The 24,701-nt window shown below is 56.4% G+C and overlaps 1 protein-coding gene across 2 annotated transcripts in view; it reads right to left on the reverse strand.

The window, feature by feature from the left end:
* The window catches only part of SDK2 (sidekick cell adhesion molecule 2), a 256,028-nt gene that overhangs the window by 119,720 nt on the left and 111,607 nt on the right, over window positions 1–24,701 (reverse strand). For both annotated transcript variants that reach the window (XM_055332148.1, XM_055332138.1), the window contains exon 2: window positions 14,860–15,019. In XM_055332148.1, the coding sequence (XP_055188123.1) occupies window positions 14,860–15,019 (160 nt within the window). The remainder of the gene's footprint in view (window positions 1–14,859; window positions 15,020–24,701) is intronic.

Below are 24,701 nucleotides of genomic sequence, written 5' to 3' on the forward strand. Positions count from 1 at the left end.
TTAGACCAGCCGGCTGGAGGTGGGTGCAGGAGGGAGGGCCCCTCCCCCAGGAGCCTTCTCCCTCCACTCTGCAGGGACATATCGGGGAGCAATCTGAGCACACCTGGAGTTCTGCATCTGCCTGGGTGCAACCTGTCGTAAGAAACACCAGGTAAACTCCCAAACCTGCACGCAGCTTGACTCCCCATGCATGCACCCGCCCCCCAAAGCATCCTCAGCACTCGGGGGGTCTCTGGTCTTACAACTTTCCTGTCCATCCCAGACATCCCTCCCTCCCCACCAGCTCAAAATAACTCGGGGAGCTGCAGCCCTTGCCTCCCACCTCCCCCAAGCCGACTGCGGGCCTTTCCCGAGGCGGTGTGCCAGATTTATTGTAGTATTTATGCATTTCTCACCCACCCAACATGCGGGAGACTGTGTGATTGTCTTTAGCAGGCTCCTCTCTCTTTTTTTTTTTATGTGTCCCTAATGATGTTTCTGAGTGCGGCTCCCTCACCCCATTTCCCCCATTAGTCCTGTGGTTTTTATTGCGTGATTTTGCACAGTGTGGTGGTTTTCACATCACAGCAGAGCTGATGGCAAAGCGCTTAGCACGGTGTCTGGCGCTCGGGAAGCACTCAAGACGTGTGTCCTCGTGTGTACTGTTATTATTAATCGTTCAACTCGGACTGGAGGGCCCACGACGTGCCAGGCACTGGGTTAGGCTCTGAGTACCAGCAGCAACAACGGTAAGAACAGCAAGACCATGTGTCCACGGTGTTGTGCTGCCCTCAGCCACTTGAGTTTAGCTGGAGGTGTCACTGCCACTGCCAGACTCTGCTTAGAAATGCTCGGCTCCCCAGCTCCACTTCCAGCCCATTCGGTTCCTACTGCTGCCCGCCAAGACCACGTGCTGCCCCTGGGAGCAGGACACGGGCCCCTGGGCATCTCCGAGTCCCAGAGAACAGAAGGGAACGGGGACCTGCTCATCTCTGAGCAGGAAGGACTTTGTTAAGGCCCCTTTAATCGCCACAAAGGATAATGGCTAATTCACCCTGAGGGAGTGGGGTGCAGGTGCACTGCAGGGGAGCCCTGGGTGGGCATGGAGGGCGGGTGACGGTGTGAACCCTGTCAGGCTCTGCCCAACCGGCCTGAGCTTCCGGGCCAGCCAAGTCCTGATCCCTGGCCTTCACCGTGCTCCTGGTTTCCCCAGGCCAGATGCCTGTGGCTTTAATGGATGTTGATTGGGCTGGAGGATGCACCACAGTCCCCCCAGGGGTCCTCCCAGCTGGTTGGGGCAGGTCAGGTGGAGGGAAGCTGGGATGAGGATCTCCAGCCATCCTGAGTGCTTGCTGTTGGCAGCTCCAGCAGGGTGGGGTGGGTGGGGAGGGGGTGGCGTGTGATGAGATGCCCATTCCGTTCCTGGTTCCTCAGGGAGACCTGGCTCAAGGTCAGGGCTGGTGTGCTTCCTCTCCACCTGGGGCCAGGCTCCAGCGCTCAGTGCGTTTCTCCTCCATGCGTCCCAAGGCTCAGGCACTCCAGGCAGGGAGCTCCTGGCTCTGCATTGCATCTTGCCTCCTGGCTGCCCTTCCATCGAGGTCAGAAACATGCACCCAACGACCAGGAGCATCGAGTGCTGCGCTGGGGGCTTTGGGGGCAAATGCTTTAAGGGGTGGTGGGTGCTGATGGAGAAACGGGGTTTCTGACAGTCAGTGTGTTTTACACATTGCGTGATGTTGGCTAAGTTGTCTCACCTCAATGCCTCCATGTCCCTGTCTATAAAACAAAACTACTACTAATAATAATAATTAATAATACCATAAACCAGGTACTATATCTGAAGCACCTTAAGCTACACTAATATCTTTATTCCTCATTAACTACTCTGTGAGGTCAGAACTGATTTTATCCAAATCTGGCAGATGAAAAAGGCGAGGAAACCAAGGCCCAGAGAGGTTCAGTAATTTGCCCGAGATCACACAGCCAGTAGGAGGCATAGCTCCAGGGGCCTGCCTCTAGATTTTGTGCTCTTATCCACCACACTGCAGGCCCCCGCTGAAGGCACGTCGTGAGGATGTCATGACAGGGCATCTGTGATGGGCTTAGGACAGGGCCCAGATTGCGGTGTCCCTAGCATTCACTGAGTGAGCTGCCACCGGGGTTATTAATGTTACTACTTTTCACTTAGTCATCCATCCTGCGACGAGGGAGCACTGCCTACAGCCCTCTCTAACAGCCCGCTAACCCCGGACCCATCCTCATGCAGGATGAGCCTTTGCCCAGAGAGCAGAGTCAAGGCTGGGGCGACCATGGCACCTCATGTTAGGAGCTATGATGGTAGTTGCCCCGAGCCTGGGGGGCCCAGAGCCCCCTCCTCTCCCCACCCTTCTGAACACCTGCTCAGACTCCAGGCAGCTGGCTCTGAACACAGTCCCACTAGCCCTGACTTCTCTGGCCTTTGTCCGGCAGGACTCACCACCACCCTCCGCCCATTCTCTCTGGGTTTTCCAAAGTCACGCTCAGAAGTGACTTCAGGGAAACGCGGTGGAGGGAACCAGGCCAGAACGGCGTTAATGAGGCCCCAAGGCCCTGCCTGTGAGCTGCCATCTGGAAAAGGTAATCCCCGTCCGTGGCCAGGCCCCAGCCAGATCTGAGGATGAGAAACTGAAGACCAGTACGGTCCTAATACTTTGCAACAGCTCCCATAGGCTTGCAGTCTATTTCTCCTGCTTCAATCTGGGCTGACCTTGTGACTTGCTTTCACCAATAGACTCTGGTGGAACGTTCTGAAGCCCAGGCCTCGAGAGCCTTGCAGCTTCTGCATTCACCTCTCAGATCACCAGGCCCTGAGACTACTAGGCCATGAAGGATGGTAAACCACAAGAAGAAAGACCAGCACCACCGCTGTGCAGCCTAGCCCAGTCCAGCCCAGCAGATGGCCAGCAGAACGTAAGCTCCTAGGTGCCCAGCACAGACGAGCAAAGAAATGAGAAATCATGGATTTTTAGCCATGAAGTTCTGGAATGGTTTTCTGGGCAGGAAGAGGTAACTGACCCAAGGCTGTGGCCGGGGTCAGGCTGAGCATGCTTCTAGGGGCAGGGGCCCCTCATCTCTATATGTTCCCCAGGGGTCCAAGGTAAAGAAGCAGCTGCAATGGCTGGAGCTCCTGGACGTGCTGTGGGCTGACCTCCAGGGTCTCTGCCCATCTTGGGTGAGACTGTCCTTCTTGGTTCTCCAGTCTGCAGGAAGAACGGCCTCTCCCTTCCCTAAGCCTTCTGTGACTCCCCCGACCTGCTCCCTGCTGAGCCCCTACAGGTTGCCAACTGGAGCTGAAACCCCTGCTCCCACTCCCAGGAGCCTCTGTGAGGCCGACTTGGGCAGCAGCGGCTGGGAGCTGGTCTCTCCCTTGGCCAGGGCGGGAAATTCAAAGTCACAGACACCTTGGCATGTCATTACCCAGACAGCAGAAAAGTGGGCCATGGCAGAGATACCTCTCTGGAGGGCAGAGGCCACCTGAACCACCCTCCCTCCCTGCCCCCATAGAGATCTCCCATGCAAGGGCCAGAAAGGGGCTCTGAGGGGTCTGGGTGGGGAGAGGGGAGTCAGGCAGCAAGGCAGCCCCAGGAGCAGGGTCATACCAACTCCCCAGGCGTCTGTCTAGACCGTTTGCCTGCCTGAGCGCATAACTGAGTCAAGATCTAATTAGTTTCCGTGTCCTGGCTGAAAGCCAAGGAGGGGGAGGCCCGCAGGAAGATCTGGGGGGGGGGCAGAATTCTTAGGGCACGCTGGGGTCTCCCATCCAGCTGTGCGGGGAGAAAGAAGGAACATCTCATTTCCATGTATCAGACTATCCCAGATAAAAACCATATGTGCCTCTGATGGAGCCCACCTCTCCCCGCCTCCCCGAGGACCCCCCGGGCGGCGCGCCCGCCTTGCGCCCATCTCTGTGCTTGGCTCCCAGGGGTCACGGCCAGCTTCACATCTGTCAGTGTCTGGTGATGAATGATCAAGCCCTTCCTAATTTGCATGTTAAGTTTCCTTGTGGTAGAAATAAATAGCCTCAGTTCTTCAAGAGAGCTTTCTTCGGGAGCCTTTCATTCAAGTGGCAGCGAGCGCTTCGCCCGCATGCTCTGCTCTGCACTCTGGGGAGTCTGGGTACCTCGGCCACCTGTCCCAGGGCTGCTGGGATTGGCTCCGGAGAACCTGTCAGTCGCCGCAAAATGGGAGGAGGGGATGGAAGAGAGGAGAGAGGGCGGCTTGTGTGTGTTCTAGAATGTTCCGGCAGTTGAAGCTGGCAGCCAGCGCATGTCCCTCGCCCTGTCCTTAATTTGCAGCGTGGCCCTGGACGTGTCACTTTATCCCGTGGGCGTTGGTGTCTGCATCTATATAAAACGGGGAGCCTCGTGACTGCTTTGTGGATTTCTCCGGCCGCCTGTGGGCATTAACCACAGTGCGTGAGTGAGTATACCCCGGGTGTGCCCGGGTGACGGGTCTGCAGGGGCCCACACGTGGGCCGTGGATGGACGCCCAGAGCTGGGTCTGCTGAGCGCGTCTGCAGTAGACACGCTCCAGCCCCAGGGGAACCCACGATGCATGGACATGTCCTCGCTGCTCCCCCTGCAAGGACACTCAGGGCCATGACGCCTCGGAGTGATGCTCTGAACCAATCGAAACCACGGGGGCGCTAAGAGGACTCCGCAGACAACCAAGGGGACAGGGAGGCGAGGCCAGAACCACGTCCCCCAACACAGTGTGTCCCTCCTGCCTCCTGATGGGGAGACGTCATCAGTGGCCTCCTGTCATGCCAGGACGCCGCGCAACTGGGTAGCCCGGTCACCCAGGCGGCACTGCCCGGGGGCGCAGGGGGCCTGGGCCTGAGCGGCCCTTTGGACCCTCCCACACGATCTGGTCTCAGAGGAACGCCACCTTCCTACAGGGCGTCCCAGCTGTAGGACGGAGGGCTCAGCCCAGATGCCAGCGGGGCCACTCTGTGGCCGGGTGACTCCGCCGGGGCCGCTGAGCGCGTGCCCCCCACTCCCCGCGCCCCCAGCCCAGGCGGGGTCTGCCACGGTGGCACCCACCCCTCATCTCCGGGCTCTGCGCCGGCCGGGACCCAGTAATGAGAATGTTGAGAGACGGGTTGCTATGGAAACCGAGACAGCCAATGCTTCAGAGACTTTGGCTTCTTGTTTCTCTTTCTCCCCTTACATTTTGAACTTATTCATCTTAATTGACATAATTATTGCAACGTCAGCCTGAGGCACAGGGAGCCAGCTGTGCCCCTCGCCGCCCACCACCTGCCCTGACCCTCCAGGGCTCTCCCTGTCGCCTCTCTCCCGGCTTCTCCTGTCACTCACAGCAAACCCCGAGGCCACGGCTGGACCCCTCAGGTCCAGGAGGAACCTGTCCTATAGCCGGATGGGGAGGCCGAGGGGGCGGGCACCTGTGGGGACGGAGTCGGGGATGCCACTTGGAACGGCCAGACCGTGTTCTCTTCCAGCAAGGGCCTTTAACTCTTCACCAATGCTCTCAGTGGGGCTGCCAGAGCCGACCAGGGGGCCGGACTGACATTTTGGGGAGCCGGACCCTTCTGCCCCCTGGATGAATGACCTTGGGCTAGGCTCCGAGTCTCTCGGGGCCTCTGTCTTCCCATCTGGGCAATGGATTTGTCCTACCTGCCCATGCCCAGGAACAAATGATGCCTCAAAGGGAAGTAGCTCCTTGCAACTTGGGTTGTCAGGAAAAGACAAAGGAGGGGAGGCAGGAGAGACCCTCCCCGCAAGAGGGTGGCCAGCCAGTTCTGCCCTCACATCCTCCGATGCCAGGCCAGTTGTGCTCATGCCGAGCCAGCCGCTGACTCGAGCATGGCAGGTGCCTGCACGCACAGGGGTAGCCCTGGCTCCCGCTGGGAGAGTTGGTGGGGGGGCCACTGGTGCCTCGCTCTCGACCACAGGTTCTCAATGGGGCGGATGTGGCCTCCTAAGGCATATTGGGTAGTTCCGGAGACACTTTTGGTTGTCCCATTTCGGGCAAGGGGCTACTGGCATGTATCGGGTCGAGGTCGTGGATCCTGCTACCCACGGGGCAGTGCACGGGGGCAGCCCCACGACAAGAAGAGATCCACCCCCAAATGCTAACGGTGCCAAGGCCGAGAAACCCTGCTCTAGTTGTGGTTCCTCGTGGGCAGCACGAGCATCGATCCGGGGGCCCTCTGACTCTGCCACCTCTTCCGTCGTTGGAAGCACGTCCTGCCTGTGCAGACGCAGGGCCTGCTGGGCTCCCCGCCGCCCTCCTCCCCCTCCCAGGCTCCTCAGGAGCGGGAGGAGGGCCTCTGGGTCAGGGGAAGGACAGCACGCTTGGCTGGGGGCCTCAACCTCCTCCCAGCCCACCTCCCCCATCCCTCCCCAAGGATTACGACATTTCTAAACTCGTTAACTTTTAATTACTACCTTCCCTCTGCCTGAGTACACTGGCTCTGTGCCACGTACATCTCTATTAAAATTCAATTTATGCCCATCATAACTAATTCCTGCACTTCGCTTTCTCACCGGCAGCCTTCAATTTTCAGACAAGATGTCCAAACTCCTGGCCAAATCAGAGTACATCTCCAAAGAGGCTGGCATGGGGTGGGTGGATCTGGCTTTGTTGGGGAAGAGGAGCCTGGACCTCCTAGGAGCGCTGGAATGAGACCGTGGCCAGACAGGAGAAGCGGGGACGGCCTGGCCTATGAGGTGGACGTGGATGGGCGGTGTTCACTGGGTGGCTTCCGGGCCACCCTTTCCATTCACACGGCCACCCGTGACCAACACCCTTCTGCACACTTAACCTCACCTGACACTCATGACCCTCTGGGAGGTAGGTAGCGATTGGTGTTATCATTCCCATTTGACAGACTTGGCGACTGAGACTGGGGTTACGCTGAGTCCGGGTCCAGACTGGGGTTCACACTGGGGGGATGCTGGTGCTGAGTCTTGAGACACCAGGCAGCAGCCAAGGTGCGTACGGACAGGACGGGTGGGGGAGAGGTAACAGCAGAGACCATCGGGAGCATTGTTCTGCTCTTTAGCCAAGGGTGTTGGTGAGAGAGGAGACTGGAAAGAGGGACAGGACCAGGGTACACAGGGGCTTGAAGCTCCCTTGACCCAAATCCTCCAAAGACCACCCCACCACCTGCAGGATGCAGCCTGGAATGTTCTCATGCTCAGCCCTGCCTCCACATCTCCCCCTCCACTGGCTTCATCCAGCCCTCCTCACTCTCCCTGAGTCACCCCTGTCCCCCCATCTCGCTGACCGTTGTTCCCGAAGCAGTCGACACAGCTGGCCACTTGGTCCTTCTCAACAGCCCTTCCCCCTTGTGCAACACCCCAATCTCCGCCATGGCCTCTCGGCTTCGTGCTGCTGGGCAGGTTTTCACCTCTTCTGTTTACCTGCCTTCTGGGCCTCGGAGGCTCTTTCCCCTGCGCCGTGTGCACTGTCTCATCCCGCTCGTTCCCACGGGGTCAGTGGTCACAGTGACATCAGTGACGCCTGAATCAAGACTCTCCATTTGGGCTTTTCTTCTCCATTCCGGGCACGAGTGCTTTCCTGCCCGCAGGACGCTGCTGCCCGAAGTCTCGCCCAGCACCCAGGGGAGCAAGGAGACGTCCCACGGAGTCTCCCTTGCAGTGTTTCCTCCACCACCTGCCTCTCCACCTGCCTTCCTCCCTCACCTGCACATCCAGCCCATCAGCTCTACCTCCCGGGTATGCCTTGGACCCCTCCACTCCTCCGATCCCTGCCGTGTCCACAATGGCCCGGCCACCCCGCTCCCACCACTACCGCCTGGCCTGGCTCCCACCTTAAGAGAGCCAGCAAGCCCTGACCCGACGGACCCCATCCACTCTTCCGGGGTCCTGACCTCCCGTCGGCGCTGGTCATCTTTCAGCTCCTCCTGCCTCCGTCCGCAAGCCTCCTTCTTGCACCAGCTGCCTCTATCCATTCTCTAGGTCTCAGTGTCCCCACTGTCACCTCCTCCGACCTCGTTTTTGCGAGCACCGGAGTCTGTTAATACGTGCAGAACAACTGCGCTCTGGTTCTGCTCCGGGCTCCCGACTGTGCGCTCCGTGGGGGCGAGGGCTCTCCTGGCGTAGTCAGCGCCCCGTGTCTGCATGCCAGGGAGCCTTGCCCGTACACTCCCCATCCACGCCAATGCCTCTTCCCTCTCGGCTCAAGTCTGACATCCTTCACACAGACTCCCCCAAACTTCTCTGGGCCCCTCCGCCGGTCTCACACCTGCTGTCCCTCCGCAGTCCAGGCACTCACACGCCACGAGGGCACCTCTTGCTCTGCGGCTAGAACAGACGTTTGCAAGGGGCGGAAGGAGGGCAGGGCTGGCACTGCTTTTCCTTGTTGTCCTCCTTGGAGGCTCCGTGCCAGGCAGGCAGAAAGTCCCAAATCTGTGCCTCGTGAGATGGAGCACAGGTAGGCATCTCCTGACGTCCGTCCATCAGGCCGGGGGGGCGCGGGGGGGGAAAGATCTGGCTCTCAGGTTAGCTCCACGACTTCAGGCAAGTGAGCCATGGAGCCTCATGTCCCTCACACCAAGATGCCTCTCCTGCAGGAGTTGCTGATGTTCAGGGATCGAGAACAAGAACCTGAGTGACAGGGGCCGACACAGGGCCTGGCATCACGGAGATAATCATCTGTGTGCTTGTTTTCAAGAGTTCACATACATGAGGGGCGCCTGGGGGCTCAGTCTGTTAAGCATCTGCCTTTGGCTCAGGTCATGATCTCAGGGTCCTGGGATTGAGCCCCACACTGAGCTCTCTGCTCAGCAGGGAGCCTGCTTCTCCCTCTCCTCCTGGCTTGTGCACTCTCGCTCTCTTTCTCGCTCACTCTTTCTCAGATAAATACATAAAATCTTAAAAAAAAAAAAAAAAAAAACCCAAGAGTTCACATATGTGAAACCCTTCAAACAGGGCTGGGCCCACGTAAGTCCGTGTGTTGGCCATGATGAGCTCTCCTGTACTGGTTTAGGAGGCCAGCTGGGGCCATCGCCAGAAAGCTGGGTCTGGGCACTGCCACTGCCCTGGGGGAGGACACACCTGGCAAGACAGCTCGGAGCCGGTGGAGGGAGGCAGGGTTGGAGTCCAAACAATCCTGGGTAAAACCTGACTCCCCAGGTCCAGCTGTGTGACCTTGGGCCAGTTGCTGGATCTCTCTGGGCTGTGACTCCAAGCGATGACGCAGAGATAATAATAGCTCAAACCTCCCAGAACTGCTGTTGGTAAGAGCTTGGCTCGGTCTGGATACCCACGTGGCATGTGCTCCAGTGACCTCTTGGGAAGCCCTCTGGGCTCTGCCAGAGACAAAACAGCTGGTCCAGAGAGTTTGCTCTTCATCCTCTCCTCTGAAGAATTTCAAAGGCTGCAGCCGCTCCACATGCATCCCCTGCTTTGCGCCCCTAGCCAGGGCTGTGGCATGCCTGGGTCCCTGCTTTAGCCACCGGGCTTTAGGTTCTCTGCTGCCGAGCCCACGCGCAGGGCCCCAACACCACAGCTCCCCCACAAGGCACATCACCTAGCCGTGGGGCTGGGGACCCAGTATAGGGCCAGCCAGACATCCTGCCAGGCTTATCTGAGCTGCCCCTCCACACACCTGCTCTTCTCCACGCCAGCCGGGGGCCAGCTGGGGCCTCAGGGGCGGGACGCAGCCTCTGCTGGTCTCACTCCCTCTCGCTTGTGCGTCAGAGGGTCTGAGGGGGCCCCTGGCTTCTTGCCTCTCAAGGCAGAAGAATGACATACAGTGACAGGAGTGTGGGAGAAGGAGCCCAATCGGGACCCCGTGTGCATCTCTACAAGTGGGACAAGAACACACTCCGGTCAGACCGACCTCCTGGACCTGCCACTTGCTCTCTTCACGACCGCAGGCGAGTTCCAGAACTCCTCCGAGCTCCAGGCTCCTCATTTGCAAAATGAGGGTAATAACACTCACCTAGTGCAGCTGTGAGATGGTGTATGTGAAGTTAACCATGCATGGAAATCTGTGTGTGTGTGTTGTGTGTGTGTGTGTAAGAGCCACCTAGCTGGTTTGTTTTTCTGGTTCGATTTTAAATGTGAGAAAAGATATGCGAGAAAGCCCAGGGCAGGACAAAATAACCTAGTGGATGGCTTTGCCAGGATGTGGTCACAAGGACAGGTAGCGGTTCTGGTCCATCCCCCTTCCATCCTCCCTCCCTCCCTCCCTCCTCCCCCATTGCTACGGCCTGACCTGTCATTTCTTGAGCTGGTGGGTTGTCCCCAGCCACGCAGCCCTGGCTGGTGCAGCGGAAGCAAACTGAGGCAGAACTGATGCAGTCTGGGGAGATGGCCTCCGAGGGGGCAGAGGGGAGGGGAGGAGAGGGCAGAGGAGGGGGGACAAGGGGAGGGAGGAGGAGCGGAGAGAGATCTGAGGGAAGGGGCTCCAGGGGCAATACAGGACCTTCCATGAGTTACCAACCCACCTAGTCAGGAAGGTAGGCTAACACGTCAGTGTGGTTTGCACAGACACAGATGCACAACGGTTAAACACGCATACGAGAGCATGAAGGAATCACACCCACCCACTTAGCCACCTCCCCCACGCACACTCATGCACAGAGGCTAACAAACACATCAGACTTTATGCCTCCAACTGAGTGTTGTGTCCAACCTCCTCCCACACACCCCCGACACACACACCCAGAGTCTCCGTGCGAAGCCACGCACCTGTCCCGTGGGTGGGGGTGGGGGGTGGGGGGGACAGTGCCCAAACCTTTGGGAAAGTCTTCCCATGCCGTGACCCATCCACATGGGAAAAGAGATCTCATTTCCTTGGAGTCTGATACTGCTTTGTACCCAAGTGGTACCTCCTACTCTAACAGCCACTTTATTTCTCAAACTGGGAATTCAAGGCTGGTTGCAAAACAGGTAACATATGTCACCAACAAGCGGCTCTTACAACACTGGAAAAAAAAAAAAGAGTTCTAAGAAGGGTCCTGGACCATCAGTGTCACTGGAATAGGGGCACAGAGCCCTGCCTCCCCAGCCCCTGTGACCACCTAGGAGGAGATATGCTCGCTTGCAGATGAGATCTCTTGGCCTGTTACCAGATCTAGTCTATGGCACCACAGAAGGGGCTTGTCCCATAGATTCTCCTTTAATTCTTACTATAACCTTTTAAAGTAGGCATGTGCCCGATTCTCAGATGAGAAAACAAGCGCGTGGTGGCTGATTCTGGCCGAGGCCACAGAGCTAGGAAGTGGTAGGAGCGTGATTGTATTCAGGTGGCACCAACTCCAAAGTCCATGCTATTTGTACCCTGCCCCCCCCCCGGATGGATGTGGTCCCACAAACTCGCCACAGTCACTTGTGCTCAGTGGGATGCTTTCCTTCATGCAGATGTCACACGCACGCACACACGCATGCACACGCACACGCTACGCCCATTCTGTTACAGATTCCCACTGACAATAAAGGCCGGTGGAGGTTGGATGTGAATGCAAACGTCTTCCTTTGGAGACGGGTGGGAAACATAGTGAAATTTATGGCAGCACTTCCAATCTTATTTTCTCTTGACTTGCTGAGTAAATTCAGCCATCTTTCTGCCTGAAAATTGGTTATTATCACCCAACTCAAAGCTTGGGGTTTGCAAGAGACTAACAAGTCCTCAGCAGCAAACAGCGGTCAGAGGACCATGGGATGAGAAGCTGGCCACGCTCTTCTGGGATGCATTTTTTTGGTGTGCATTTTTTTTTCAAAGGAACATTTTATTGAGCCAAAAAAGTGAGAAAGTGCTAAAAATCCAATGGGGACACGTCCCCAAAACTCAGGATGCAGCTTGTAGAAGCTCCATTGGCCAATTATGGGTGACTACTGAGCATCAAAATGAAGAATGACAGGGATAGATTAAAACACACTGAATAGGAAATACTATCCACCATTTCATACTGATGCTTCATTATCTTAAAGGAGGTGATAAAAGGAAGATCTCTTTCACAAAAGGATGACAAATATAAGTAGAAGAAACGATAGAAGTGGAAAATCTGCTTATCACACCCACAATGGTAATAATGGATTCAGGTTAGATTCATCAATCGATACTCAACCAACCACTGGGAGAATGATTCCTGGGGAGCAGGATATTCAGTTTCCAGTTATCTCCCAAAGGGAGAGGATACCTCCATCACCTTGACACTGGAGAAATCTGGTGCACATCACCCTTGACCAGTTGATCAAACCTACCATCACCAATGATGGGGCAAGCTGACGATGAGCGCCTTCAAGTAGGAAGCACTGAGAAGAAGACACATCTGGGTAATATTCTTGCCAAAAAGTTTTAACATGAGTCTAATCATGAGGCTAGAACTGGACAGATCTACTCTGGGGGACATTCTGCAAAACTGGCTGAGCCCTCAGAAACGTCAATGCCAAGAAAGATGGGAGAAACAATGAGGGATGGTTCTAGATTGAAGCTGTCTAAGAGTCACGACACCTAAATTTACCACGCGGCCCTTGATTAGATCTCCTATCAAACAACAGTATAAAAGGCCCCAAAGGATATCCTTGGGATGGAGAAATGTGAATATGGGCCACATATGCGATGCATCGGTAGTGCATCGACGGGAAATTTCCTGAGTGGGAATGTTGCATTGTGGTTCTGTAGGAGAACGGCCTTGTTTTGGGGAAATTCTACTTAGGGGTGAAGTGACATGATGTCTGCAACTAATTCTTAAATAGTTTAGCAAAAATGAATGGGATGACCCAACCTGGGCCAATCAGAATCCTTCTCTGGGACTTCCTACATGGAACTTCCGGGGACCTCCTTCTGCCCTGAAATCATGGGGCCGTAAGCCTGTGATTGTGAACTTCTCAGTGTCACTCAGCAGGTGAACTCTGACCTCAGGTGTGTGGCTTGCTCACAGTGTCATGTATAAATGATGAGACGGGATGTGTTTGCATTCCCCACTCTGCTTTGTTTTTCAGATCCTGCAGAGCACAGTGAGCAGAGGATGCTTGGGACACATATGAAGGAAGTGGTCCTTCCTCGATGAGAAGCTGGATGTGAAGGTTTTCCAGCCCTGGAGCCCGGCGACTTACATTTGAAGCCCAGCTCAACGGTCTGGCCTTGGGTGAAGTGTTGAGGGTGCACGTGGCAACATCAGTCATAGGGTAAATTCTTTTCCACTGCCAGTGATTATGATGGTCACTACCATCCTCACCAGCTGGACCCTGACCGCCACGTGGATGCATCCAAGACACAGAGCTGCTTCCAGAGGAAGCCAGTTCCATCCGTGGGCAAGTCTGATCCTAAGGCCGAGCTAGGATCTGCCCTCTGTGAACCGTCCACACTGGCGTCCTCGCAGTTCTGAGGCACCAAAAGAACAGCTGGGCCCCAGATAGAGAACCAGCCCTCTTCCTCCTCCTGGATCCTGGCCCAGGTCCTTGCCAGGAGAAGTCAGGGGCAGGCTGGGAGGCCCTGACACCACATGTGGTATGCCATCCACATGTTCCTGCGGTTCCCACTCAGGCATGTCCCCCATCCAAAGGACGCTGGGGCTCTTCACAGACATTGTCAAAACTGCCCCGGGACTCCAGGCAGCAGCCAGGAGCGCTCTGGGCCCCCAAGTGAAAACCACCACAGGGGCTGCTCAGGGGGGCACCCCTGGTATCCTTCATGAGCTCCCCGGAGACCCAACTCCTCCACCACCCCGAGTGGCCAGTACTGGAGGGCCTCCTGCTTCCTGGTCTCTCACCATCCAGACGGGAAGGGGGCTCTCCTGCCCTGGACCCTCCAACTCCCTCTTCAGACAAAGTGGCCACACCAGCCAATCCAGTCTAGGCTTGGAGCGGAAGGAACCCCGGGGCCTAAGTGGAGGGGGACACCCCAAACTCTGGCCGCCCTGCTCAGCAAAGAAAAGGATGGTTCTCCGGAAAGAACAGATCCTCAAGCAATTAAATACCCTCCTCTCATTTGCATTCCGGTCCCTGGCGCAGATCTGTATCAACATCCCCAGGGCAAGACAATCTTGTTTCCCCAACAAAACCGATTATGCACATCAGGCCTGGGGATTAATCACCAGCCACAGGGTTGGGAGCCAGTAAAAACAGGCAGAGATGAGATGGGAAGATAGGAGCTGGAGGTGGGGAGGGGGCGCACTGCCAGGAGGAAAGTGCTGGAGGCCAGGGTGGGCTTGGGGGGCAGCTGCCTGACGGCTCAGGCTTCCTACAGGAACCTGCTTCATGGAGATCCTGTGCCCGACTCTCCTCTCCTCTCTCCCGGCTGGGCAGTGTCCCGGGGAGGCAAGGGCCAGTCCAGAGCTCAGGGCACCAACATGGAGTGGGGACGAGCCCAAAGGCCCTGGGCAGGCAGGCCACCTCCGTGTCACACCTACACTACCCCCAAATACCAGATGTCCTTCCCTCGCTGATCCCATGTTGCCACCTGTCCCCCACCCTACCGTGTATCGGACCCAGCCCCACACCCCCACCCCAGTGCCCCCAGGAGACAGCAGAGTTCTTCTCAGGGCTTGGGAAGGAGGGGTCTGGTCATAGGCACGACCACAGTGCAGCTGCTGGGGCTGAGCTTCCCCACCCCACCCATTGTCTCTACTCTGTTCCCTGTTGCTGGGGTCACCCCGCTGGGGTAGCACCCCTGGTGCACTCCCTAGACGTCCTCTGTTGGGCTCAGCAGGGCAGGGGCCTCTCACTCTTGGGGCACAGCGCTTTGCCCCCCACCTTTCTCCACCCCAGCCTCCCAGGAGCACTGGTGGCTGCCCCCAAACTGCCAGACAGGCCCCCACCCTGGTTCCCCTTCAGGGCACAGCCCTGGCGTTGGCCCTGGCAGCCAGGAAGAGGAGGGGAGGCGAGGGGAGGGGAGGCTTGCCTGTACTCCAGGGAGAACTTGGTCAGCTCTCTGTTGTTATGAAGCCACTTGAACTCCAGCGGCCAGCTGCCCTCGGCCATGCACGTGAGCACCAGCCGGTTCCCCTCCAGGTGCACCTGCGTCCGCACGGGCTCCGTCTTGAAATAGGGGGCCACGTCATCTGTGGTAAACAGAGACACAAAACCACCAGTTATCACTTGCTCACCTTTCGGGGGGTCGCTCCTGTCACGCCCTAAGGCTCCTGAGCACACAGAGCAGGTGCAGCCAGGTAACTTGCTCAAGGTCATGTGGCCCGGGAGGACTTGAACTTGGGGCGGTCTGACTTCAGAGCTTGATCTTCAGAGCGAGTCCTCCATGCCCACCAACACGTTCCCCACCTCCCCCTCTTCCCAGACCTCGCCAAGGCTCACTCCTGCTGCTGCCCCCATCCCGCTTTTCCTGCCTTTGTTCCGGTACTTTCTGTGTCTCTCCCCTCGGGATCCCCATCCACTGGATACCCTGTGCTTCTGGATTTCTCCCTCCAGGGCAGAAGGAAGGGAAGTACTTACTGCACTTCAGTCAAAGGGAATATAAATGTGACAAGGAAAACAACATGGGGGAGGGGAGGGTGGACACAAGTGGCAGGGGACAGGGACGTCCGAGTCCTGCCCCCAAGGCTGGGGGAGACCCTCAAAGACATCAAGAGTCCATCTGGCGGGTCCCCTCCATCGCCAGGCTGCTTGATTCCATCCCGAGGGTCCTTTGACCCTCAGCTTTGGCCAGAATTGGGCATCTGTGGTCTGCAGGTGGTTCACATTCAGGTCAAGGCCTCAGCCCGGCCTCAAGCACAGTCTGGCGACTCAGAGCGTCAGTGATGTACGTCTGGGGCCTGGTCTCAACCCCCCAGGGGGGATACTGGGGAGGAACCCCATCCCACCCCTGCTCCCGCCCCTCTGCACACCTCCTGACATGCCTCACAAAGCCCTTCAGAAGGTCTCTCTGGGGGAGCGTGCGGGGGGGGGGGGGAGCGCCCTCACCCGGCCCCGCTCCCTCACCCACCTCCGCAGGCTCGGGGGGCAGAGAGGCCAACAGGCACCCATTTGCAGGCGCGGATCTGCTGAAGCAGCGGCTCTGCTCCCCCATTTGACAAATGGGCACGTTCACACTTCAAAGGCACATTCCTATTCCCCAGCAGCGTTCAAGAGCCCTTTGAATCGCGTTTCTAAAAACCCTCTGTTAGTTCCTGTCATCACACGTTTGTTTTAAAACAATAACGCTCCCAACCCCCAGTGATTCAAGCCCGGGGATGGGGATGCGGGGCTGATTCAGAGCCAGAACATCAGAGGGGCGGGCGGGGCGGGCGCTTGCACACACACGCGTGCACTCACGCGCTCTGCGCCCAGAGCCCCGCACCTCTGCACGCCGGCTCACTGGGCAATCCGCTCCCGGGTCGGCGTGTGCCAGTTCCTCCCTCGGGCCCTCTGGGGGCACCAGCCTGGAGGAGGCCCGCGACGTGCCCGGGGAAGGGCCCACCCCAGCGGCCGGGAAGAGGCGGGCGGTGCTGGCCTTTCCCGAGAGAGCCCACTGGTGCCCCCGAGCCCCGAGCATCCCTGCATCCCTCATCTCACGTGATCCTCACAGGGAGGCCTGGGAGGGGCTAGGGCTCCTCTGCCCCAGCCCCTGCGGTGTGGTCCCCCCCAGCCCCCGATCTGACACAGGGGTGTGGGAGGCAGGCTCTACCCAGCACTGAGCCATGGCAGGAGCCCAGCCAGCTGGTTTTCCTTGATAGGCCTGTCATCTTCCAAAAGCAGGGGATGGCAGGGCGTCTGGCACTGTGGGTGCTGCAGGGGGGAAGGATACTGGGGCAGGGACAGCCGAGTGTGTGCACGCACGTGTGCACCCATGTGTAGGCTGTGTACGTGTCCTCGAGTGTCTGTGTGTATCTGTGTATGTATGGAGATGTGTTGTCATCTGTATGTGTGTGTCGTGTGTGTCTGGGTGTGTACTTAAGTGCAGGAACAGATTTCTGTCCCATGAATGCCCGCGTGGGGGACACAAATCAACTGGCCTTCGGCAACTTACTTATCACCTTTTTTATGCACTTCAATTTCCTAGTTGTAAATTAGGGGATCCGTTTGTGGTGTGGGTTAAATAAATTTTAAAACAGAGGTCAGAAGAGCGCCTGGAACACGCTATAGGAGGCACGGCTACTGTTACTATCCATCATACGTGAAGATGGGCAGACTACGGGAGAGAAGAGCTCGTGCCCTGTTGGCAGGCACCTGCAGCTCCTTTGTGCAGTACACAACTTGTACAACTGTACACAACAGCCCTGTTAGCCACCTTCTCAGTGGGAACGAGTTAACTGAGAACAGAAAAGAACTGTGGATAGGAAGGATCGATATTATATGGGTGTCATTCCCTTAAACTTTTCCTCACTTTGAAAACACACACACACACGAAAGACAGATTTTTTTTTAAACAAAGTGATTCTGAAATTCACATTAAAAAAAAATAACGAAAGGATAACCAAGAAATTCTGAAAAAGTATGGGAGATGGAGCAGACTAGCCCAGATATTCAACTGTTTCATAAAGTTGCAATAATTAAAACAGTGTGTTCTTGTAGAAATAGTCTGATGAAATGACAGAATCTAGAAATAGACCCCGATACATATGGGATTATTTAATATATGATGAAAGTAGAATTTCAAGTTGGTGGGGAAAAGATCAATTATTCACCAAATGGCTTTGGAACATCGAGGGAACCATTTGGGGGGGAAAAAAAAGTTGAATCTCTTCCTCACACTTTTCCTCAAAATAAATGCTAGATGGATCAATGTTTTAAGCATGAAAAACGAAATTCTAAAAGAAGTAGAAGAAACTCACAGAGATTTAAAAATATATAATCTTGAGGAGGTGAAGTATTCGCCAAGTACTTTCTAAGTACTACACAAACTCCAGGAAGTCATAAAACAGATTGATACCTTCAGCAATATAAAAATCCTACATGGAAAAAAAATACCCATAAACAAAAAAAAAAGCAACAAATGACAAACCCGGGGAAAGTGTTTGCGACTTCTCTCATGGACAAAGAGCTCATTTTTCCGATATAAAAAATATTCTCATAAATCAGAAAGAAGAAGATGAACAAACCAATAGAAAAATGGGCAAAGGATATGAAGAGTTCACAGGAAAGAATTACAAATAACTCTGAAATGCGGACAAAGATGCTGAACCTCACGATAAGAGAAAGGCAAACAAAACTCAGTAAAATATCATTTTTTTCCTATCACTTGGGCCCCGATCTGAAAGCGAGATAGTGCCCGGTGCCCGGCAGGCCGCGGGGACCCAGGGGTGCGCGCACACGGCTTTGGGGACAGCCCTTCGGGACGGTGTCTGCGGACAGTGGCCTGGTGCTGCCATCAGAACTGAGCATGCGGGCTCAGGGTGGCTCAGGGTTGAGCACCTGCCTTCGGCCCAGGGCGTGACCCCGGGGTCCTGGGATCGAGTCCCGCATAGGGCTCCCTGCAGGGAGCCTGCGTCTCTGCCTCTCTGTGTCTCTCATGAATAAATACATAAAATCAAAAAAAAAAAAAGAAACTAAACATCCTCCCCCCCCCCCAATCCACCACCTTCCAGTGACAGCACTTCATAGCAGCATTATGTTTGTAACAGCGAAAGCTCAAAAGTGACCCCCGAGCGTCCATCAGGAGGGCACCGGGTAGAGAAGCGATCGCATCTCCAAATTCGAGAATTGTCGCAGCGTCAGGCTCTGGGACGGTTCTTGAGAACCACCGTGAAGTGAAAACAAGCAAGGTGTGGAATGGACGTGGAATCTGCCACCATTTGTGCTCTTTTTTTCCTTGAAGCATAAAAATATATTTGCTTGTCTAGGCAGAGGCTTTTTCTAGGGGGTTACGTAAGAGACCGGGCTCAGCTGAGGCTCCAGGAGGAACCGGGTGGGAGGGGACGCACTTTTCACTCTGTGGCTTTGGGGAACTTCTGCTGCGTCCCGCAGGTATGGGTTAGTTATTTATAAGCCGGTCTACACCCGCGCGTGCATACACGCATGTGAGCGTGCAGGGGGAGCGGTCACGGGCCGGTCCCGCCGGGGACAGAGGAAAGGGCGGGGTGCGGCGCGGCTGGGGTGGGGGGCCCTGACCACCAGGGTCTGAGACCCTTGAAGGAAGAGCCGCCTTCGGAGGCGGACAAAAGGCCTCAGTCTTGGGCTTCCTTCTCGTTTCCCGAAACAGCTCAGGCGCCGCTGACCGCCTTGCCCTTCATATTCTCACTAAATACCCCCATTGTCACCCTCCCACCCGAGGCTCCTCTGTGGCCCTGCACAGAAGCTTATCTCAACTCCGGCCTCTCCCCTTCCTCCCACCCTCCAGCAGCATAACATCCTCTTTCTCTGGAGCCCCTCCATCACTCCTGGGATGGGACTTCCCAAGCCAGCCCCGGCCTGGGAACCCCACCTCCGCTGGAGCCAGAATCTCGCCGGCCAGGGTGAAGACCTCCGCCCACCACCCAGGGGCCAGAAGATGTCTATCGTCGTCCAGGACCAGCTTCCAGGGGCGAACCCCCGCCCGGCCCTGAAATGCATCAAAGCCCGTCTCTTGGCAGCTCCTCTCTGGACACACAGGAGTTCTAACTGCTTGGTCATGGGGTGTCTCTGGAATGCCTGGGAACCGGGTGGAGGTTGGGATTCTTGCAAACCTCTCTCCTCAACGTCCTCTGGTCTCTGGATCCTCACCTTTGTCCTGGATTGACCTCTGTGGCCCCCTAGCCAGTCCCGGCTGGACAGCCTGTGCACCCTGGAGCTGGCCAGGCCCTGGGTCATAGGAAGCAGGGACTCAGGGCAGCCCCCTCGCCTTCACCAAGCCTCACTTCTTCCCCCCACCTCTATCTCCACTGCCTTTATTTCATGCTTCTCACAGAGCTGTCCATATAGGCAGCATTTTATGTCCAGCATCTCACGGAGTCACGAGAACTTCCAAGAAAGGAAGTCATTACCCCCATTTTACAGATGAGAAGACTCACACTGGAGAAGGTTCGGTCATTTGACTCTGCCTTCCAGATGTGAAGTCAGGTCTGGCGGATCCCAGAGCTGCAGGTCTTTCCATATCTGGTAGCTGGCTGTCCTGCTCTTCATACCCCGACCTGTGGCCTTATGGGTGGTAAGTGAGGGATGACGCCTGTCTCTGGGCGCTGGTTTTGAAGCCACAAGTATGGTTGTATGGCAGGGGCATTCCCACCCCGGCTTCTAACGTCACAGCCCCAGAACTCGATCCAGGGATGAGAGGCATGCTGGCTGAGAATGCACTGGGAGTAGAACAAGCCAGAGGAGGCCGGCCACCTTGGGGTGGGGGGGTGAGGGGGGTGAGCTGGCGGGGTGCAGGGAGAGAGGCCTGGGAATAAGGAAGGCCAAATGGTGTAGAGGATGAACAGATGCAGGTGTGAAGGATCAAGGAAGAAGAGCAGGGCTTAGAGCTCAGTGGGCGTCCATCCCACAGCTCTGCTCACCATTCAAACCTCCAGGTGCCAATCTTCCCCAGGGGTCTGGCTTGAAGAAAAGAATCTAGGTTTCTTTCTTTCTTTTTTTTTTTTTTAAGATTTTATTTATTCATGAGAGACAGAGAGAGGGAGGCAGAGACATAGGTAGAGGGAGAAGCAGGCTCCATGCAGGGAGCCCGATGTAGGACTCCATACCTGGGACTCCAGGATCACAACCTGAGCTGAAGGCAGATGCTCAACCACTGAGCCACCCGGGTGCCCCAAGAATCTAGGTGTCGATCCCAGTTCCCAAGCCAACTAAAGTCTGACCTCAAGCAGAGTAACTCTGGAGCCTTACTTGTCAGTAAAACAGCTTCCAATGCCTGCCCCAGAGGCAGGGGGGGAGGCCACATGAGCTAACGCACATGCCAAGCATCGGGTTTGGCATCCAGGGTGCTCCCTCTGCACAACAGACCTTTGGACGTGACCAAACGGGGAGGAGGTGGGGAAACGGGGTGGGGGTGCTATGATCACCCCACCCATTCCCTGCATCTCAGAGGTGTCCCACACCTGCGTCGTCCAAATCCGGCTGCCTCACGGCCACTGCAAGTGGCTCAAGAACCGAGTCTTGCCTAGGAGGGGCTTGTAAGGTCTCGAGCAAAGGCTCAGGATGAGGTAGAAACAAGGGGCCTGCAGGACCTTCTGCATAGCGTCAGGAATTCCTACACGTCCTTCTTCCATCCAAACCCAGGTGGTGCTGGTAGTGGTGGTGGGGGGGAGGGTGTGCTAAGCCTGGAACTGCCTGAGCCAGAGAAGGTTCAGGAAGACAGTGCTATGGGCGCAAGGAGAGGTTGCCATGCGTGCTTCTGTTGGAGCCCGTGGCCTCCAGAAGTGTTCGGGGAGCACACGCGGTGGCAGGTGCTGGCAGACACTCTCTGAATGCCTGATAAGGACCACAGGACCACGGATGTTCCCCTTCTCCCCTCCCACTCCCAGGCTTTGCAGGGCAAGCCTGCTCCTACCCCGTCCAGCCAGGGCAGCAGCACCCAGGAGCCACAGGCCCTCCCTTCTGGCTTCCCTTCTGCCTCCCACAAATGAGATGCTAATTTATGCCCCTCCACTGTCTCCTGGCAGATGCCCGGCCCAGCTCAGCCCCAGTGCTGCCTGCATGCCAAGTGCTTCATTAGCCAGGAAAGAAGGCTCTCGCCCTCCTTAATCTAATCCTCACCAGTGACCTTCAGGAGCCAGGCACCTTCTGATGCCGGGGCCTGGGAGGGTGGGACAATCAATTATGCCTCGGCCTCCACAGCTGCTGCCGAATGGATTTCTCGCTCAGAAAAGCGTGTTCAAAAAGCATCTAATGGAACGGATCGTCAATTTGTTTGAATACACATCTAATCTGATTAGGGGGGCCTGGCCACCAGGGCAGCCAGTGCAACTGAGCCCCGACATGGCCCAGGGGAACTGCGAGTGGGGTCAGCGGGGCCCAGCATGGGGAAGGAAGGGTGTGTGTGCCCCAAGCCCATCACCCAACCAGCTTGGACTGCCAAAAAGAAAACCCTCAGCCAAAAAGTCACAGAGGCAAGAAGACTATGAGCCACGGAGAGGCCACCAGGGCTGGGCGGGTGCCTCCTGTTTTTCTATGCCCTAGCACTAGGCACAGAGCCCAGGGCAAAGAAGATGCTCGGGAAATGAATGAATGAACTAACGAGTAGTGAATGAATGATGATGAGGCCCAACCTGGAAGCCAGGGGATGCCAATCTTGTCACTTCCAGGGGAAGACTAGTTGATGCCTGGGCTGGGTTGAATGGGTCTCCACCCACCCCACCCTCCAGCCGAATTCATGTCCTACCTGGAACCCTATTTAGAAACAGGATACTGCAGCTGTCCCTCATTAAGATGAGGTCCAACGGGCCTGGGGTGAGCCCTCCATGACTGATGTCTTTATAAGGGGAGAGACCGGGGAACAGAAATGTCTTCTCCCTAGAAGATGGCCACGTGGCGGTGGGGGCAGAGATCAGGGTGGTTCATCGACAAGCCCGGGAACGCCAAGGATTGCCGGGAGCCACCACGAGCTGGAAGAGGAAGGAAGGATTCATCCCTCTGGCCTTCAGAGGGAGCGGGGCCTTGCCAACACCTTGGTTTCAGACTTCCGGCCTCCAGAACGGTTGGAGTCGCTGCACGGATGGTATTGGGTTATGGCAGCCCTCGGAAACCAGCACAATGCCTTACAGAGACTTCTGTCTACCCTTCCCTAGAAGTCAGTCTGGCGGAGAACAAGGAGCACGAGGAAGTGAGTCTGGAGCCGTGAGTCTTGCTGGTCTGGATTATGCTCGCTATGCCCCAGGGCCTTTGCTTATTCCATTCCCTTTCTCCAGAGAGCTCCTTCCTTCCTTCTTTGCTGGGGAAATGTAGGTATTAAATCTGCATTAGTTCCTGCCCTTTGTCCCTTCTGAGCTCAAATGTCCCGTCCTCTGGAACTTTTTTTCTCATGTCCTCCTCCACGTCCCTCAGACTTCTGAGGTTACCTCCTTTACAGCATGGAAGATGCATGTCCATGCACCCAGGCTAGTCTCCACTTAGAAGACAGGGACGGCGGCCCCATCGCCTCCCCAGTCCCAGAGCCTGGCAATGAATCTGGCATGCAGGAGGGTGCAGATCCATGAATGAAATAGTGGACAAATGAACGTGCTGTTGAAGGTGGCCAGGCCACCTCCCTGCTGTTGGCGGACACGGCTGGGGGATCTTTATGTTCCCTTCCAGCTCTAATGCTGCAAGATCTGAGTAGTGGTGTGCATTACCATCCTGTTGGGCTCTGGAGTGGGATTACTGGGATTCAAACCCCGCTCAGCCTCTCACTAGTTGTGTGACCCTAGGCAGCTCTGAAAACCCTCTGCATCTCGGTCTCCTAACCTGAAAATTGGGGTATGGCTAGCGGCCACCTCCTAGGACCAGCACCTGGCACAAATGGCCCATCCTCATCCTTACTGGGGGTGACCTCTGCAAGCCATGTCACAGCCAGGGCCTGCCGCTGGGCCGCACCAGTAGATAAGGCCAAAGCATCCCCAGCCTCGTGTGGATAAAAGAGGGTTCTCATTTCCGATGGGTTAACAGAGGGGAAGGGAGCCTTTTCTTACATTTCAGCAGGAGGGTTAAGAGATTAAACTTACACCATCGATTACAATGTTTTTGCCTAACGGTGCTATTATCATTTTACTGTATTCAGATTCATTTGAGCTATAAAAGCAGCGATAGTAAAATTTTCACTAACTCCTGGGATTCTTCCCAAGAAGCTCCATTATGCTGCATGGATGATGCTTGTCTTCCTCTTGCTGACCCCGGGGTGGGACACATGCTTGGAGCAATTCTCCGGTTTTACAGCTGGGACCTGAGACCCTCTGGCCACAAAGGGACTTGTGGGACTTGCCATAGCTCAGCTTTGGGGGCCAGCTGCCTGGCCAGGCCCGGGTGGCCCCATGGAGACTTGTCCCACTGGTATCTGGCACTCCAGGAGGGGGATGGTCTTGAACATTGCTGGGGTGAGCATTCTCTGCCAGAGGGGTACCGCTATCAGCCTGTCTCCTAAGCTCTGGTGACAGAAACATCCACCTCCCCTGGGCCTTGGAGAACTGAGATATGGATGCTTCCAGGAGCCCACAGCCCGGGGTGGGGGTGTCTCCAGTGCCCACCTTGCCCAGGGATGGCACCACCAGACACAGGGCATTGAGGCCTGTGCCAGGAGCAGTGGACAGGCAGGCCCAAGCTCTGGGTAGCATGCTTTCCAAGGGCAACCCCCTTTCCTCCTGTTTGCCACCCTTGAGAAAGGTCATCACCTAGAGGAGATGTCCGCTGCCCCCGAGGAAGGGAGGACAGGCGTGGGGGTCTGACTCAGCACTGGCCATCGACTTCCCTAACATGCACCAGAGAGCTGGGGTGCATGGCAGGCATGCTGGCCCCCCCTCGGCCTCATCATCCCTGGGTGGGCGCTTGCCACCCAATTTCAGTGGCCTCTCCTCGCCTTCCCTTCCCTGGCACCAGGGCAGGCAGCTCAGCCCGAGGGGAAGGAGAAGAAAGGTGTTTGCTAAAGGCCTCATCCATGCCGCCGGCCTCCCTGTGTTCCCTCATTTAGCCCCCGAGCGCCCTGGGGAGGAGCATCCTTACCACCCCTCTAGCCTCTCATCGCCGCACAGAGGCCAAGGGCGCAAGAGGTCACCGGGGAGTCAGGGCCTGGTTTCGAACCTCGGATCTGCGCAGGGGTCATCGCGGTATGTGGGGACCACAGGAAAGGAGTTGGAGGGGGGCCCTGGGGGAAGGGAAAACCAGAGCGGCGGGTCTGCCTCCACGCAGAGGCTGAGAGCTGGAACCCGC

Source organism: Nyctereutes procyonoides, unplaced genomic scaffold (assembly GCF_905146905.1).
Source record: "Nyctereutes procyonoides isolate TBG_1078 unplaced genomic scaffold, NYPRO_anot_genome, whole genome shotgun sequence".
In the NCBI taxonomy this organism is placed as follows: Eukaryota; Metazoa; Chordata; class Mammalia; order Carnivora; family Canidae; genus Nyctereutes; species Nyctereutes procyonoides.